Source organism: Lepus europaeus, chromosome 5, assembly GCF_033115175.1.
Source record: "Lepus europaeus isolate LE1 chromosome 5, mLepTim1.pri, whole genome shotgun sequence".
Lineage (NCBI taxonomy): Eukaryota > Metazoa > Chordata > Mammalia > Lagomorpha > Leporidae > Lepus > Lepus europaeus.
In genome coordinates, this window is record NC_084831.1 from 8,381,925 (window position 1) to 8,399,863 (window position 17,939).

Below are 17,939 nucleotides of genomic sequence, written 5' to 3' on the forward strand. Positions count from 1 at the left end.
ACAAGACTTTCCCTTTTTCCAGGTTTAATTGGGAAAGTAACCCTTCAGATTCCCTTTTATCGCCCCCACGTGGACCCTTGGGTGATCTCCATCTCTAGTCTGCACTTAATTGGAGCCCCTGAGAAAATACAGGACTTCAACGATGAGAAGGAGAAACTGTTGGAAAGGGAACGCAAGAAAGCACTACTTCAAGCCCTGGAGGAGAAGTGGAAGGCAAGGCGGAGGCTTTTCTGCCGTGGAGCAGCTGTGGTGGCCTGGCAAGATGAGCAAAGCCCTGTGTTCTGCTAACACTGGCTCTTTCCTTTGTAGAGTGGACGCCAGCAGAAAGGGGAGTCCTACTGGTACTCAGTCACTGCCTCAGTGGTCACGAGAATTGTGGAGAACATTGAAGTAAGCTCTCCTGACTGCTGTGTTTGAACGTGTAAGGGGTGTCTCGGGCTTCCGTGCGTCCCACTTCCTAATCACTTGTTCCTCATGGATTGCACTGACACGGGGTGTGGAGGGCTGGCTCTGCACCTTTGCCCTTGGTTGGCTGTGCTGCAGGGTGAACCAGCAAACCTGAAAGGCAGGTCCTGTCCTGTGGCAGACACAGGCTCTTCCTGCCTCAGCTGCAGTGAGTAGGAGTTTTCATAACATTTCAATTTCCCTTACTGTGCTTTGTTTTTAAATTTTTGCTCGTTTGTTTGCTTTGTTTTTTTGAGAGGCAGAGAGAGAAACAGAGGGCTCTCATCTGGTTCACTTCCCGAATGTCTGCAATGTCTGGGACTTGACCAGGCTGAAACCTGGAGCTTAGGAATGCAATTTGGGTCTCCCATCTGGGTGGTAGGGACCCAAGTACTCAAGCAGTCAGCTGCTGCCTCCCAGGGTGTGTGCTAGCAGGAAGCTGGAATGGAGAGTAGAGCTGGGACTTGAACACAGGCACTGGGATATGGGATATGGGCATCCCAAGCAGTGTCTTTTTTTTTTTTTTTTTTTTTTTGGACAGGCAGAGTTAGACAGTGAGAAAGGTCTTCCTTTTTCCGTTGGTTCACCCCCCAAGTGGCCGCTATGGCTGGTGCGTTTCCGTTGGTTCACCCCCCAAGTCCCAAGTGGCCACTATGGCTGGCGCGTTGTGGCCGGTGCACTGCGCCGATCCAAAGCCAGGAGCCAGGAGCTTCTTCTGGGTCTCTCACGCGAATGCAGGGGCCCAAGCACTTGGACCATCTTCTACTGCTTTCGTAGGCCATAGCAGAGAGCTGGATTGGAAGTGGAACAGCTGGGTCTCAAACCTGCGCCGGTATGGGATGCTGGCGCTTCAGGTCAGGGCGGTAACCCGCTGCCCGACAGTGCCGGCCCCCGTCTGGTTGATTTCATAGTCATTTGTGAATAACCCACTAAGATACTTTAACCTGCACCAGTAAAGCAGGTGACAGTCTGATGAGTTGCAGTGCTGGGGCTCTTGGCCACATTTTCCACCTTAATTACCATTTGTTTCATCTTCAAAATCTCGGTGAGGATCCATACTAATTTTCATGAATGCCCATTTTACTATCTCTAGGTTTTTTATTTTTTATTTATTTATTTTTTTTTTGGCAATACCAAGGTGACATAGACCAGTGTGTCCAAGGGATGCAATAACTTTCCAAATTTGACAAAAAGATTGGTACATTTGAAATGACTGCTTTGAGTTCTGTTTCAAGCAGTTATTCTCTTTAGTTGTCATTGATTTTTTTTTTTTAGTTTCAATTAAAACATTTAATTTACAGATTGATTGATTTATTTGAAAGGTAGAGAAAGAGGAAGAGAGAGAGATCTTCCATCCACTGGTTCACTCACCAAATGACCACAGCAGTCAATTCTGAGCCATACTATAGTCAGGAGCCAAGAACTCCATCCTGGTCTCCCGCATGGGTGGCTGTGGCCCTGTGCTTAGGCCATCTGTGGCTGCCTTCCCGGCACATTAGCAGGGAGCTGAATTGTAAGTGGAGGAGCTGGGACCTGAACCAGTGCTCCTGTATAGGATGCTGGCGTTGTAAGTGGTTGCTTAGTCCCTTGTGCCGCAGTGCTGACCCCCTTTGACAGTCCTGAGCTTTTCTAGGCAGTAAGTCCCTGGGATGTGGCCTTGGCTGCTGGGAGCCGTGTTAAAGTTTGCTCAAGTGTCTTTGAAATGTTATGTTTGTGCTGAGTCTTCATAGTTCTCAGGATATACCACATTTAAAAAATCAGTTCATCAGTTGATGGACATTTGAATTGTTTCTACTTTTTGTCTTAAGAATAAACTTGCTGTCTGCTTGAAAAAAGCAGCGTTGGAGGCGTTGCTGACACAGACGCTGTTGCTGTCGGGCACGTTTGCAGTTTTCATCAGCTGCGGCATATTGGGCTGATTGTGGGGCACCAGCACCTTCTCTGGGAGGTGTCAGACAAGCACAGGACTGCCTAGAGTTCCCTCTGCCTCTGTGCGTTTCCACACTTAGTGGTCACTTGAAGCGTGTCAAAAAGTTCTGACTTTTACCAGAATCATTTCAAAAGTTCGTTTTCTTACTGGATTAACACTGGGGACTTAACTCTGCCTCCAGTCTTCTGACTGTCCACTTTGGTTCCATTCTGGTCTGGTCATCCCTGCAACACTGTTTCATAGTCCCAAGCACTTTCTCTTTATAACTGAGCCCCTGTGACGTATTCGCTGAATCACAGTCTTTGTAAATGTCAATAAATATTACCACTGTTCAAAAAAAAGAATAAGGGTGCTGTAAAAGTTCATGTAGAGGGTCTTCTGTGAACATCTGCGGTTCTCCTGAGTATGTGCGTAGAAGTAGAATTGAAGAATCAATGGGAACTCTGTTTACATTTTTTTTTTTTTTTGACAGGCAGAGTGGACAGTGAGAGAGAGAGCAGAGAGAAAGGTCTTCCTTTTGCCGTTGGTTCACCCTCCAATGGCCGCCGCGGTAGCGCGCTGCGGCCGGCGCACCGCGCTGTTCCGATGGCAGGAGCCAGGTGCTTCTCCTGGTCTCCCATGGGGTGCAGGACCCAAGCACTTGGGCCATCCTCCACTGCACTCCCGGGCCACAGCAGAGAGCTGGCCTGGAAGAGGGGCAACCAGGACAGGATCGGTGCCCCGACCGGGACTAGAACCCGGTGTGCCGGCGCCGCAAGGCGGAGGATTAGCCTAGTGAGCCGCGGCGCCGGCCCTGTTTACATTTTAATGAGCTACCAAATTGTTTTCCAAAAAGGTTGTACTGTTTTACAGTTTCATCAGCAATGTTTGAGCATTTGTTTCTCCGTATTTTCATCAACAATTGTTATTGACAATCTTTTGATTATAGTCATTCTAATGGATATGAATTGATATCTCATTGTGGCTTTAATTTGTATTTTCTTAATGGATAATGGTGTTGAATGCTCCTCCATATGTTTATTGGCCATTGTGTGTATTTTTTTGAAGCGTCTGTTCAAATCCTTTTCCCATTTAGATAAGTCAGTTTGTCTTTTGTTGAATTATAAATGCTCTTTATATACTCTGGATGCAGTCCCTTATCAGATAAATGATTTGCAAATTATTTCTGTGGGTTGTCTTTTCACTTTGTTATGTTTTTAGTTCACTGAGCACAGTGCCTTTTCCATAGCCCACTTAGATGGGCAAGGGAAATACAAACATGCACACAGGGTTTGTGAGCCCTGCTGGCTGGTGTTCCTGAATCTGGATACTGAGACACACTGGCAAGAGTAAGATACCGCAAGGTTGGGAGAACTGGTGAGCTAGAAGCAGTAGTGGGATTGTCTGTTTTTTTTTTTTTTTTTTTTTTTTAATAATTATTTATTTATTTGAAAGAGTTACACAGAGAGAGGAGGAGAGGCAGAGAGAGAGAGAGGAGAGAGAGAATATGAGAATTCTTCCATCGGTGATTCACTCCCTAGATGGCCACAACAGCCAGAGCTGCGCTGATCTGAAGCCAAGAGCTTCTTCCAGGTCTCCCACATGGGTGCAGGGGCCTAAGGACTTGAGCCTTTCTCTACTGCTTTCCCAGGCCATAGCAGAGAGGAGGATCAGAAGTGGAGCAGCTGGGACTCGAACCAGTGCCCATATGGGATGCTGGCACTATAGGCAGCAGCTTTACCCACTACGCCACAGCGCCAGCCCTGGGATTTTCTTTAAGTGTTTCTTTAGCAGGAATGGGGAACCTTTTTTCTGCCAAGGGCCATTGGTATGTTTAGGATGTCATTTGTGGGTCATAGAAAGTTATCAACTTATCAGCTTAAAAATAACTCTGGGAGCCGGTGCTGTGGTGCAGCGGCTTAAGCCGCTCTGCAACGCTAGCATCCCAGATGGGGACTGGTTCAAGTCCTGCTGGCTCTAGGGCAGTTTGAAACCTGCCTATGGTATTGTACCTGCGTTATCTAAATGTTTTCTCTTTTTTTCCTCATTGCAGTTAAAAATTCAGGATGTCCATTTACGTTTTGAGGATGATGTCACCAGTCCTTCCCATCCTTTCGCGTTCGGCGTTTGTATTAAGAATGTGTCCATGCAGAACGCCGCGAACCAGCCGGTGAGTGCGCCTGCACGCCAGGGGGAAAGCTGCGCCAAGGGCGTCTGAGGCTCTCCTTCTTGTCATTCTGTTGTGTAGATGAGGTTGTGTCCTTGTCCACTAGGTTTCTGGGTAGGTGTGCAGGCCTCTTTTGTCTGTGGGCGGCAGGTCTGACTTGCTGACATAGGGAATCATTTGCTGTCTCTGACCCTTGGTTCTATCTCTTGAATGTTATACTCGAAGAAGCTGCAGTGCTGACAGGATTTCCTCCTGGATTTTCTTCTCACGCCGCGTGCATTCCCCGGGTAAACTCCTTCTGGATGCAGCTGCTGCTGGGGGTGTTTGCTCGGGGCTTCCCTCGCTTGAACTTTTGCTCAGCTGTTCTTTTGACTTTCGTATTCAGGGTTTTAAAAAATACTTGTGGGATACCTTCTGTGGTGTTTCAGGCTTATCAGATAAAGCACCATTTCTTAGTATTGTTCACATGGCCCTTTGGACCCCAGATATATGGGCTTTTCCCTACACACCAGGCACTTCTCCAGCAGGCCCCAAGTGGGTTTCCTACAGATGAACTTGGTTCTGACACTGGATTAATGCAGACCCCAAAGGTTAAGGGCTCAGTCCCACAGGCTGCTACTTCAGATGCCTGTGGCAAGTCCCAGGTTGGGACCATCTTCCCACTGCCCTGCTGTCATCTGACATTCCTGTATCCCCATACCCTCCTCAGGTTCAGTAATTTGTTAGGGTGACTTACAGAACTCAAGGCAACACTTCACTGACCACAACCAGCTTATCATGGAGGGTTCAAGTGACAGACCAGCAGGAGTTTGCTTCCTCCTGCCCCTTGTCGGAGGGTCAGGCTGAAAGTCCCAGCCCTGTAATCACTTGGTCTTTCTGGTGACAGCCCCACCCTGAGGCTTTCCAGGATCACCTCAGTAGCAGCGAACAGTCACACAAGTGTAGAGAAGAGCCCCATATGAGAGACTTGCAGGAAAAATTAGCAGGGCACTGTAACCAGATAGATGGGAAGTTGGGGAATAGGAAGTGGAGGGATGGGCACAGGTGTCTAGAGATGAGTGACCCGGGTGAGAGCACGTGCAGTGCTTTTCCTTCAGGATTTTGTCGTCTTTTGCCTGCACTCATGGAATACCCTGTTCTGTGACCTCCACACTCTGGATTTGTTCTCTTCCAGTGCATCCTAATCCTCACCGTGTCATGGCACCGATGGAAAAAGATGGATTAGTGCAGTGCACTGGGTCAGACATCTCTGGCTGTGGGGCTGGACTTGGCTAGCTCAGGGTTACCAAATGTTTCTCCAGTACAACTTGCTCCCTTAAACTTTGTCATGATCTTGACACTCTTACAACCCATTTTTTCCCTGGCACTCCATGGGGAATCTTTTTCTTACACTGTTGCCAGAGTTCTGTGTCTGAAACCCACACTTGATTCTTTTTTTTGTTTGTTTAAAGACTTATGTATTTGAAAGGTGGCATTACAGAGAGAGCGAGGGAGAGACAGAGAGAGGGCTTCATCTGCTGCTTTACTCCACAAATGGCTGCAATGGCCAGGGCTAGGCCAAGCTGAAGCTAAGAGCCAGGAGGTTCTTCTGGGTCTCCCATGTGGGTGCAGGGACCCAAGCACTTGGGCTGACCTTCACTGTTTTCCCTAGTGCATTAGCAGGGAGCTGGATCAGAAGTGGAGCATCTGGGACTCAAACTAGCTCCCACATAGGATGTCAGTACTGCAGGTGGCTGCTTAACCTGCTTTGGCACAGTGCTGGCCCCCACACTTGATTCTTGTGCCTGCCTACATCAAACTTTCAATGTCTTTGTGTCACTTAAAATATGAAGCCCAGCTACCAGGGCTGCCATACAAACGCGTGGCCACAGAGTGGCTGGCTTAAAGCAGCAGACATTCGTTCTCTAGAAGTCTGCAGGCAGGGTCTCAGCAGGTTGATTACTTTCAGAGGTTCTGGAGGAGAAGCTGCCCTGCCCCTCTGCTAGTTCTGATTGCTGACAGTGCCTGTGTCCCCTGATTTGTAGATCCATTACAGCAGTATTTACCTTCACCTTCACATGGCCTTCTTCTCTGTCTCTCTTTCTCTCTCTTATTATTATTATTATTTTATTTTATTTTTTTTACTTTTTGACAGGCAGAGTGGGCAGTGAGAGAGACAGAGAGAAAGGTCTTCCTTTTGCCATTGGTTCACCCTCCAATGGCCGCCGCAGCCGGCACACCATGCTGTTCTGAAGGCAGGAGCCAGTTGCTTCTCCTGGTCTCCCATGGGGTGCAGGGCCCAAGCACTTGGGCCATCCTCCACTGCACTCCCTGGCCACAGCAGAGAGCTGGCCTGGAAGAGGGGCAACCGGGACAGAATCCGGCGCCCCCGACCGGGACTAGAACCTGGTGTGCCGGTGCCGCTAGGCGGAGGATTAGCCTATTGAGCCACGGCGCTGGCCTATTATTATTATTTTGACAGGCAGACTGGACAGTGAGAGAGAGAGACAGAGAGAAAGGTCTTCCTTCCTTTTCCGTTGGTTCACCCCTCAATGGCTGCTGCGGCTGGTGCGCTGCGGCCAGTGCACCGCGCTGATCCGAAGCCAGGAGCCAGGTGCTTCTCCTGGTCTCCCATGCGGGTGCAGGGCCCAAGGACCTGGGCCATCCTCCACTGCACTCCTGGGCTACAGCAGAGAGCTGGACTGGAAGAGGAGCAACCGGCAACCGGGACAGAATCTGGTGCCCCGACCGGGACTAGAACCCGGGGTGCCAGCGCCGCAGGCAGAGGATTAGCCTAATGAGCCGCGGCGCCGGCTGAGAAATATCTTGTATTTGCTCCAAATACCTGCAATAGCTGGGGCTAGGCGAGTTTGAAGCCTGGAACTGAGTATTCAATCCCACCTATTGGTGGCAAGGAACCAAGTACTTGTGCCATCGTCTGTTGCATTAGCAGGAAGCTGGAGTCAGGAACCTGAACCCAGGCGCTCTGATGTGGGAGGCAGGTGTCCCACGCAGCATTCTAACTGCTGCACTGAATGCTCTAAAACCATGTTTTACTCCAGTTTTGTGTCCCCAAGACCATGCAGATTATCATTATGCACGATGCCACAAATGGTTTGTGAAATGAGTTAATATGTTCACGATTAAAGACAGTCATCCGTTTTCTTCCCTTTCTTCCTCAGGTACAGAAACTAATGCGGAAAAAGCAATTAGATGTGGAAGAGTTTAGCATCTACTGGGATGTTGATTGCACTTTGCTGGGGGATCTGCCGCAGGTGGAGCTGCAGGTAGGATTCTGGCAGAGGACTGTGATGTGGCAGCCCTGAAGGACAGTGGTGTAGGGTCACAGCCTTGCTTGCTTTTGTCCCCGGCGTCTCTTGATGCCCGCTCCTCTCTTCCTCCAGAGGTACTTGCTATATGTGTGGCTTTGAACCATATACAGTGTTTAGTTTTGTGCATGTTTTAAATTTATATTAGAGTTACAGGTGTTTTAGGGTTTTCTTCTTCTTAAAGCTATATTTTTACAATGTTGCTGTTTTTGTACTTCGAGTTCATTGCTTCTGGCTACTGCAGAGGCTCTGTTATTTGCATGTCACATGTTATAGTTACCCATTCTCTTAGCCATATGTACTAGGCATCCAGATTTTAAGTAAAGAAAACACCAGAAGTGATTCTTTTTTTAAAAAAAATATTTAATTTATCTGGGTATCTTTGGTATAAAAATTTATTTGAAAGGAAGGAGGGAGAAAGGGAGAGAAAGAGATACTGAGAGAGAGAGATATGGAGAGAGATCTTCCATCTGCTGGGTCACTCCCCAAATACCCACAACAATCTGAGCGTTCTTGAACCAGGCCAAAGCTAGGATCCTATAACTCAAACCATGTGGATGGTGGGAATCCCAAGTACTTGAGCCATTGCCTGTTACCTCCCAGGGTGTGCATTAGCAGAAAACTGGAACTGGACTTGACCTTGAGCACTCCCAAATGGGATGGAAGCATCCTAAACAATATCTTAACTGTTGCACCAATGTCCGTCCCCAGATGTGATTCTTAAACAATAGATTTCTTATTATGTTTATGTTGAAACTTTACCTCCACTTGTATTCCTTTAAGAGGTACTTAGAAAGCTGTAAACCATTGGGTATGAAAAATTACTGTTTGTGAACGTTAAAGAAAAATCTCAGTTTAATCTTCTTGTAAAGAAATTGTGGGTGGTTTAAGTGAAATAGGAAGAAATGGCTCATTTTCCCCCCACCCAATATTATCTTTGGCTTGTGTGCAATTATCTTGAGAGGTTTTTTGTTTGCTAATTCAGTTAAATAAATACTACAACCATACAGTGGAACAGTGTGCAGATATAAAAGATAAAGGTGCAGATCTTTATGAAGACTGTGCAATGGTCTCTGAGATCCACTAAGACATTTAAGAACCTAGGGCAGGGCCAGCACTGTAAATTTAAAAGATAAATTTGGGGCCAGCATTGTGGCATGGTAGGTAAAGCTGCTGCCTGCAGTACTGGCATCCCATATGGTTGCCAGTTCGAGACCTGGCTGCTCTACATCCAATCCAGCTCTTTGCTGTGGCCTGAGGAAGCAATAGAAGATGGCCCAAGTCCTTGGGCCCCTGCACCCATTGGGGCCTCTGGAGGAAGCCCTAGGCTCCTGGCTTCAGATTGGCCTAGCTCTGGCCGTTGCAGCCATTTGGGGAGTGAACAATGATGGAAGTTTCTCTCTCTCTCTCTCTCTCTCTCTCTGTAACTCTGCCTTTCAAATAAATAAATAACTTAAAAAAAACAAAAAACAAAAAACAAACAAACCTAAGGCACAAGCACTCATATAACATTTGTGGAAGAAAGCAGAAGTTATGGATGTGCTTAAATATGTGCAGAGTGGCTGTGGGAGAAAGGTGGATTCTGGTGTGGTTGCTGGGAGTGGCTGGGGGATGAGAGTAGGGGAGGAATATTTCACCTTATTTTGCTTTTTAATTTTCAGCGGTGAACATCGTAATGTATTACTTATTAATAAAAAATACAATTTTAAAGAAGAGAGCTTTAGAGCCCAATTTCATTTTATTTTATTTTATTTTTTACATTCTGATATGATTAGAGCACCTACTAGCCTGTAACTTGATCCTAAAAGCATTTGCTGTTATGACACAGCCCATAGCTCAGCTTGACTGCTTTTGTCCTAAACCCTCGACATATAAACGAGTGGTGAGCAGCAGCAGGAGTCAGCCTGGGCAGAGCAGATGTTCTTGTGACACACAGGAGGCCATGGCCAGGAGCATGGAGAGCCGTAGTCACCACTACGTCTTGGAGCCTGTGTGTGCATCTGCTCTCTTGAAGAGAAACTGCTCCAAGGAGCCTCTGCGGTCTCGGCACAGTCCCCGGATCGAATGTGACATTCAGCTGGAGACCATTCCTTTGAAACTCTCTCAGGTACGCTCTGCCCTCCAGGGGTTACACTCGCTCTGTCGCCCGGGAACCTGGGGGCGGTTGAAGGACAAATGTTGGTAGAATGTGCTTGGTGCTTAACAGTATCTTTCCTTCCTGGCCAAAGCTTGTCAGGCAGGCACACACCCTCTTCTCTGTTGACAGTTAAATGGGGTTGTCTCGAGTTAGTTTTGATTCGACGTTTTTAAATGCTGAGCAAAGTATACAAGAGATACATAGCAGGTGTAAATGTGGGTACCGTACTGTCAGTGTCAGGAGAGACAAGCCCTCGATCCTGATAGCTTGCTTCGAGTTTGCACTGGGTTTCAGTTAAGTGGCTTGACAAACACAAATTGTTCTTGTTAGATAAAAATCTGTTCTAACTTAGTATCTCTTAACCTCTAATAAAAGTTACAGTATCGGCAGATCATGGAGTTTCTCAAGGAGCTGGAGCGAAAGGAGAGGCAGGTGAAGTTCCGAAAGTGGAAACCTAAAGTGGCGGTGTCAAAGAAGTAAGGGCCTGTGAGTGCTGTGTGTGTGAGATGCACTTTACAGCTGCTGGTTCTCTGTGCACGCCTCAGAAATACATGCCTTCCTGTTCTTGCACATGATTCCTGCGTAGGACTTGTGTGTGTGTGGCGTAGGGGGTAAAGCCACCGTCTGCAGTGCCAGCATCCCATACGAGTGCTGGTTGAGTCCTGGCTGCTCCACTTCGGATCCAGCTCTCTGCTGTGGCCTGGGAAAGCAGTAGAAGATGGCCTAACTTCTTGGGCCCCGGACCCTCAAGGGAGACCCGGAAGAAGCTCCTGGCTCCTGACTTCAGATCGGCACAGCTCCGGCCATTGCAGCCATCTGGGGAGTGAACCAGTGGATGGAAGACTCTCTCTCTCTCTCTCTGTCTATGCCTCTCTGTAACTCTTCCTTTCAAATAAATAAATAAATCTTTAAAAAACAAAAAACTTTGATAAAGTACAATTGATTTTTCTAGCCCTTAAAATGCTATTCTGTTATCATTATTGATATTATATGTTTATTTGGTGCTGCAGTCTTGTTTAGCAAGTAGAATGGTGGCACCTGGTGTACAGTAAGTACTTTGCAATATTCTAGTTGCTTAGGTCATCTTTCCTAGTCTTTTTGGTCAACATTTATATAGTATACTTTAAAGATATTGTGTATTTTGAGGTCTTTTCTTAGTATTCCATTTTAAGTCCTTATTTTCTTAAAGATTTATTTATGTATTTATTTGAAAAACAGAGTTAGAGAAAGAGAGAGAGAGACAGAGAGAGGTCTTCCATCCACTGGTTCACTCCTCGAATGTCCATAATGGCAAGGCTGAGCCAGGAACTCCAACTGGGTCTTCCACGTCGGTGGCAAGGGCCCTAGTGTTTGAGCCATCTCCTGCTGCTCTCCTAGGTGCATTAGCAGGGAGCTGGATGGCAAGTGGAGCATCTGGAACTTGAACTAGTGCTCATATGGGATGCCAGCATTGCAGGCAGCAGCTTAACCTGCTGCCCCACAACACTGGCCTGTAAAATCCTTAGTAGTTAAATCCTTGGTAATATCTCAAGGTGGTATTTACCTTACAGCATTTGATTTTCTGTCAATGGAGGGGACTGATATTGTAGATAATTCAAACTACCTGAATCCTATGCCATTATATATGTGGGGAGCTATTATTTGATATTCTTAGGTGACAAATTTACTTTCCCCACACATAAGGGTTTAGCTTAATAGTAAAATAAGCTTGGGACATAAACTGATGGCTGAAAGGGAGAAGGATGTCTCAGGAAGGGGTGGTGTTACATGGATTGTCCTGAATGGAGAGCGTTTTGGTTGTTTTTATTGTAAGAAGTAACCATATTGTTGGGGTCTCTCTTAGCTGCCGGGAATGGTGGTATTTCGCTTTGAATGCTAACTTGTATGAGATCAGAGAGCAGAGGAAGTGTTGTACCTGGGACTTCTTGCTGCACCGTGCCCGTGATGCTGTATCCTACACTGACAAGTATTTCACCAAATTAAAAGGCGGCTTGCTGTCTGCGGAGGACAAGGTGAGAAGATGATGTCTTAGGTTTCTTGTCCTCGCCTTCCAAAGGCTGATGACACTGCAAACTGCGAAGAGATCAATGCCTTACTAGGAACATAATTTTATTGTTTGGATTTAGTCTTATTAGAGTGGGAACTTTTTTTTAAAAAAGTTGTATTTATTTGAGAGGTAGAGTGACTGACAGGGAGGGAGAGGAAGAGAGAGAGAGAGAGAGAGAGAGAGAGAGAGAGAGAGAGAGAGATGTCTTCCATCTACTGGTTTACTCCTGAAATGTACTTAAAATTCAGGGCTGGGCCAGGCCAAAGCCAGGAGCCCAGAATTCTATTTGGGTCTCTGATGTGGGTAGCAGGAACCCAAGTATTTGAGCCATTGTCTGCTCCTCCCAGGTGCATTAGTAGGAAGCTGGACTGGGCACAGAGGCAGAACTCGTTCCCGGGCACTCTGATATGGTATCTGTGTGTCCCAAGCGGCAGCCTAACCCACTGAGCAACAGCTCCCAACTGGGAACTTCTTGGAAGGCCACTGTTCACACACCGGCCATCAGCTGCCTCCCACCGTGCTGCCCGAGGAGAGGCAGCTCATGAGTGAGAAGACAAGATGTGGCCATGTCCTGTCAGGCCTTCGTGCTCATGTCTCCTCCCCAGCTGTCTGTGCAGGTCTCAGAGACGCTCCTTCTTCTTCTTCTTCTTTTTTTTTTTTTTTTAAGATTTTTTATTTATTTGGGAGTTAGAGTTACAGACAGTGAGAGGGAGAGACAGAGAGAAAGGTCCTCCTCCTTCTGTTGGTTCACTCCCCAAATGGCCACAATGGCCAGAGCCATGCCGATTCAAAACCAGGAACCAGGAGCTTCTTCCAGGTCTCCCATGCAGGTGCAGGGCCCAAGTACTTGGGCCATCTTCTACTGCTTTCCCAGGCCACAGCAGAGAGCTGGATTGGAAGAGGAGCAGCCGGGACTAGAACTGTCGCCCGTATGGGATGCCAGCACTTCAGGCTAGGGCGTTAACCCGCTACGCCATAGTGCTGGCCCTGCAGAGGCTCTTCTTCGTGGAGCCATCAATCTCTGCTCAGAGCCTGATCCGAGTCCTCATTCTTTTGCTCTGAAATCTACCTGACCTCTTCAGACTTGGACGCATGTTGTCTGTATTCCCAGCTGACCTGATTGATGTTGGGTTTCTGGTGGTTGAGACGAGGGAAAAGCTCATGTTGGGGCTAACTGTGGACTAGAGACCCCAGACCCAGGCCTCCTGGAGTCCTGGCAGTGGACCCAGCCCTTCCCAGTCTGTCTGTCTGTCTGTTATCACCCCAGGCAAGGCAATAGGAGTTGCCTTGCTGCTGGATTTGTCCTGCTTTTGTGGGAATCAGCTTTTGCAGGAGCAGTTCAGACCAGTTCTTGTATTTTGGCTTAGGTCCTAGCTCTTTTTTTTTTTTTTTTTTTTTGACAGGCAGAGTGGACAGTGAGAGAGAGAGACACACACGCAGAGAGAAAGGTCTTCCTTTTTGCCGTTGGTTCACCCTCCAATGGCTGCTGTGGCCAGCGCGCTGTGGCCGGTGCACCACACTGATCTAAAGGCAGGAGCCAGGTGCTTCTCCTGGTCTCCCATGGGGTGCAGGGCCCAAGCACTTGGGCCATCCTCCACTGCACTCCTGGGCCATAGCAGAGAGCTGGCCTGGAAGAGGGGCAACTGGGACAGAATCTGGCACCCCGACCGGGACTAGAACCTGGTGTGCCGGTGCCGCAAGGCAGAGGATTAGCCTATTGAGCCATGGCGCCGGCCTGGTCCTATCTCTTAACCAATTAGTCTTCAGTAGGTTCTTCCCAGCAGAGAACATGACTTTCCCTTCACACTTGCTGTGTCCTGACCTGTGGGTTCTCACTTCTGTATTAAGCTAAACCCCCGAGGCCGTGGCCCACTCCTTTATTAACACTTTTTTCCTCAGTGTCTGCTATGGTTGCTGATGTAGGAACCTTATGAAAAGGATGGAGTAACCCAGATTTTTTGTTTTGGATTTTTTTTTTTAAAGATTTATTGGGACCAGTGCTATGGTACAGTGAGTTCAAGCCCTGACCTGCAGTGCTGGCATTCCATATGGGTGCTGGTTTGAGTCCCAGCTGCTCCACTTCTAGTCCAGCTCCCTGCTAATGCACCTGCGAAAGCAGCAGAAGATGGCCCAGGTCCTTGGGCCCCTGCACCCACAGGGAGACCTGGAAGAAGCTCCTGGCTCCCAGCTTTGGATTAGCTCAGCTTCAGCCATTGTGGCCATTTGTGGAGTGAACCAGCAGGTGGAAGACCTTTCTCTGTGTCTCTACCTCTCTCCTTAACTCTTTCAAATAAAGAGTTTGAAAGGCAAAGTTACAGAGAGAAGGAGAGAGACAGATCTCCGTGTTCACTCCCCATATGGCCCATTGGCCAGGACTGGGCTGAAACTGGGAGCCAGGAGTCTCTTCCAGGTCTCCCACGTGGATGGCAGGATCCCAAACACTTGGGCCATCTCTGCTGCTTAGCCTGTTAGCAGGGAACTGGTCTGACGTGGAGCAGATAAAAAAAAAAAAAAGATCACGTTCTTGCTCATATCCCATACAAAACAGAGGAGCTCAGGGCCTGCACACTTCCTGTGTGAACTTGGTCCTCAGTTTCCTTCTGTGAAGGTGGTAACTTGGCTGCCTCTTTGCTCTCTGAGTGCATGCATGTGGAGCGTTCTATGAACTGCGTCAGTGCTGGGCACAGGATGGGAGGATGAGGCAGTGCACCCCACAGCAGCCCCTTGAAAATAAGGGATTCATGGCTGGTGCTGTGGCACAGAGGGTTAAGCCACCATCTACAGTGCCAGCATCTCATATGGGCAACAGTTCGAGTCCCAGCTGCGCCCTGTCCAATCCAGCTCCCTGCTAATGCACCCAGGAAAGCAGTGGAGGGCTTAGGCGCTGCAGTCATGTGGGAGACCTGGAAGAAGTTCCTGGCTCCTGGTTTCGGACTGGCCCAGCCCCAGCCATTGTGGCAATTTGGGGAGTGAGCCAGCGAATGGAAGCTGTTGCTCATTCTCTCTGTCCTTCTCTTTGTAACTCTGCCTTTCAAGTAAATAAATCTTAAAAAAAAAAAAAAAAGAAAAAGAAAAGAAAAGAAAGTGCTCTCCTTTGCTCCCTCTCGTCTTCCCCTTAGGCCTAGGTACTGTGAAACTTCTTAGTGATGTTTTTGAGGGCAACTGACGTCTATTGGATTGTATGGGAAAGCTGTTTAAGCCAACAATGCAGTCATAGGACTGTCTGCCTTGTTCTTAGCCTTACATGGTGATGTTGGGGCCCAGCTGGGTTGGTTTGTAGTTTACGGAGGTGTCTGATTTCTCTGTAGGTATGGTATCTATTTTTGTTTATTTCTGCTTTCACCTAAACAGGAGGAAATGTGTCGGATTGAAGGGGAACAGAGTTTTGAGGAACTGAAGATTTTGCGTGAACTGGTTCATGATCGATTTTACAAACAGGAAGAGCTAGCAGAGGTACGGAGTCTTTCGGGGAAGATTTGTTCGGATGTTTCGGTTCTGACGGGGACAAATGGCAGCGGTGGCTCAGCACAGCTTGCCTCTGCTCAGGGCACTCACGTCTGCTCCCTTGTGATTATTGACAGAGTCTGCGAGAGCCTCAGTTCGACTCTCCTGGGGACGCTCCTGGAGGCCCGGAGACCGGTGGAGGCAGTGGGATGCTTCAGTATCTTCAGTCCTGGTTTCCTGGATGGGGTGGCTGGTATGGGCAGCCAGCCCCTGAAGGAAAATCCGTGGAGGGGCTGTCGGGAGAGCCGTGCGAGCACTGGGCTCCGGAGGAGATCCTGGGTATGTGGGAGCCAGCCTTCACCCCTCGCTGCTCAGGAGACACTTGGTTCAGAAAGATTAGTCTGTCACTCATGCAGAGGCTTTTGTTCCTTAAGTTTAGCGAAAGTGGACACTTAGAAAACCGTTTGTTTCATGTTCATAGAGGCAGAGACATTTGGATTAGGAGAGCCTCTATTTACAGTTCCTTACTAATTCAGTTTCAGGCAACAGTTGTAAGAGAGCTATATTTTAGGAAGTTCAAAAAAATTTTTTTAAGAATTTATTTATTTATTTGAAAAGCAGAATTACAGAGAGAGAGAGAGAGAATTTTTCATCCACTGGTTCATTCCCCGTTCCCTGGATGGCTACAATGGCTGGGGCTGGGCCAGGCTGAAACCAGGAACCTGGAACTCCCTCTGGGCCTCTCACCTGGGTGGCACGGCCCTTAGCACTTGGGCCATCTTTCAGTGCTTTCCCAGGAGCATTAGCAGGAAGCTGGATCCAAAGTGGAACAGCCAGGACTCGAACTGCTGCTCATCTGGGATGCCAGCGTTGCAGGTGGTAGCTTAACCTACTACACCACAATGCCTTCCCCAGTTCAAATAATTTAAATTTTGAAGCTTGAAGACTAGTGTCCAGGGTACTTTTTAGACTTGGGCCGTCTAATATGGTAGCCACAGCCACACATGGCTGTTTACTCAGAGTTAAATCAAGTAAGAATCCAGTTCCTTGATTGCACTAGCCATGTTAGTACCTGTGCCCTTGTGCTGTAGTGGGTGGTACAGGACTGCCTTAAACTGTGTTTTAATCATGAGTCTCCTCCCTGGCTTGGTGAGAAGTTGATGAGAGCTCTTAGGGAATAGTTGGGGTTGTTGTACTATGGCAGATAATCCCCCATGACTTGGTGCTCTTCCCTGGAAAGGGGAAACTGTGGCTCAGCAGCAGCATCGTAATGGTGCCTGGTTGTGCTGTTTTTCTTCTCTTGTGTTTTTTCTTAAAGGCTGTTCTCCCTTACTGTTCAGGCACTGAGGAATTTTTCGACCCCACTGCAGACGCCTCGTGTCTGAACACGTACACGAAGCGAGACCACGTCTTTGCTAAGCTGAACTTGCAGTTACAGCGAGGCACAGTGACTCTGTTACACGAGGAGCAAGGAACGCCTCCTGTGCACGAAAGTGCGTTCATGCAGCTCGAGTTTTCAGGTACTGCCCCAGAGCACTAGCGGCCGCAGTGCTCCTCGTCGTCTGCAGCCCGCGGCTGTGAACTCTGAATGAGCTGAGATGGAGCTACTCTGCTGGGGAGACCCTGCTGGGGTTCTTGCCAGCCTGGTTAAGAGTCATCAGCTGATCCGTATCTGACTTGTTGATTTTAATGTCTGTGGTTAGGTGCTTATTCTCTAATATATAGTTATCTATGTGCAGCTGATTTGTTAGCATTTAGTCATGGCCAGTAGTCCTGGAACTCATGACTTCACAGGCATACACCTATTTTCTCTGTAACGTGCTAGATAGCGCTTCAGAACTGTGTATGGTAAAATCACCAAGGAAAAGCACAAAAATTTGAAAAGCATGGCTCTAGATAGGCAGGAAAAGGGCACTTGTTTATTGCATGGGAGTTGAAATAAGCAGACAGATCATTGCCGTGTTTGAACTCAGCTGGGAATGTATGTGTTGGGTGATGCAGAATGATTGAGAAAGCACCAGGAGTATTGATTTGGGGGTTATAAATAAATTTCAGTGAGAGTAGGTAAGTGTGCAAAATATGGAATCTGAGAATAATGAGGATCAGCTATACTTGTGGTTTTTCTAAAAAGATTTATTGTTTTAAAGACAGCTATAGAAAGAGAGGAAGGGAGAGAAAGAGAGAGAGAGAGAGAGAAAGAGAGAGAGATCAATATTCTAACCACTGGTTCACTCCCCAAAAGATTGCGATGGCCAGGGGTGGGCTGGGCTGAAATCAGGAGCCTGGAATTCCTTCTGGGTCTCCCATGTGGGTGCAGGGACACAAGCACTTGGACCATCACTCACTACTTTCCCAGGCACATTAGCAGGAAGCTGGATTGGAAGTGGAGCATCTGGGACTTGAACCGTGCCCATGTGGGATGCTGGCATTGCAAACAGCAGCTTAACTTGATAAGCCTTGGTGCTGGCCCCTTGACTACTTTT

The 17,939-nt window shown here is 47.8% G+C and overlaps 1 protein-coding gene across 4 annotated transcripts in view; it reads left to right on the forward strand.

The window, feature by feature from the left end:
- VPS13D (vacuolar protein sorting 13 homolog D) overlaps positions 1–17,939 on the forward strand; it is a 275,909-nt gene that overhangs the window by 12,759 nt on the left and 245,211 nt on the right. For all 4 annotated transcript variants that reach the window (XM_062190461.1, XM_062190458.1, XM_062190460.1 and 1 more), the window contains exons 4-13: positions 23–213; positions 310–390; positions 4,407–4,523; positions 7,682–7,786; positions 9,765–9,935; positions 10,341–10,441; positions 11,809–11,977; positions 15,364–15,465; positions 15,594–15,795; positions 16,797–16,976. In XM_062190461.1, coding sequence (XP_062046445.1) covers positions 23–213; positions 310–390; positions 4,407–4,523; positions 7,682–7,786; positions 9,765–9,935; positions 10,341–10,441; positions 11,809–11,977; positions 15,364–15,465; positions 15,594–15,795; positions 16,797–16,976 — 1,419 coding nt within the window. The remainder of the gene's footprint in view (positions 1–22; positions 214–309; positions 391–4,406; positions 4,524–7,681; positions 7,787–9,764; positions 9,936–10,340; positions 10,442–11,808; positions 11,978–15,363; positions 15,466–15,593; positions 15,796–16,796; positions 16,977–17,939) is intronic.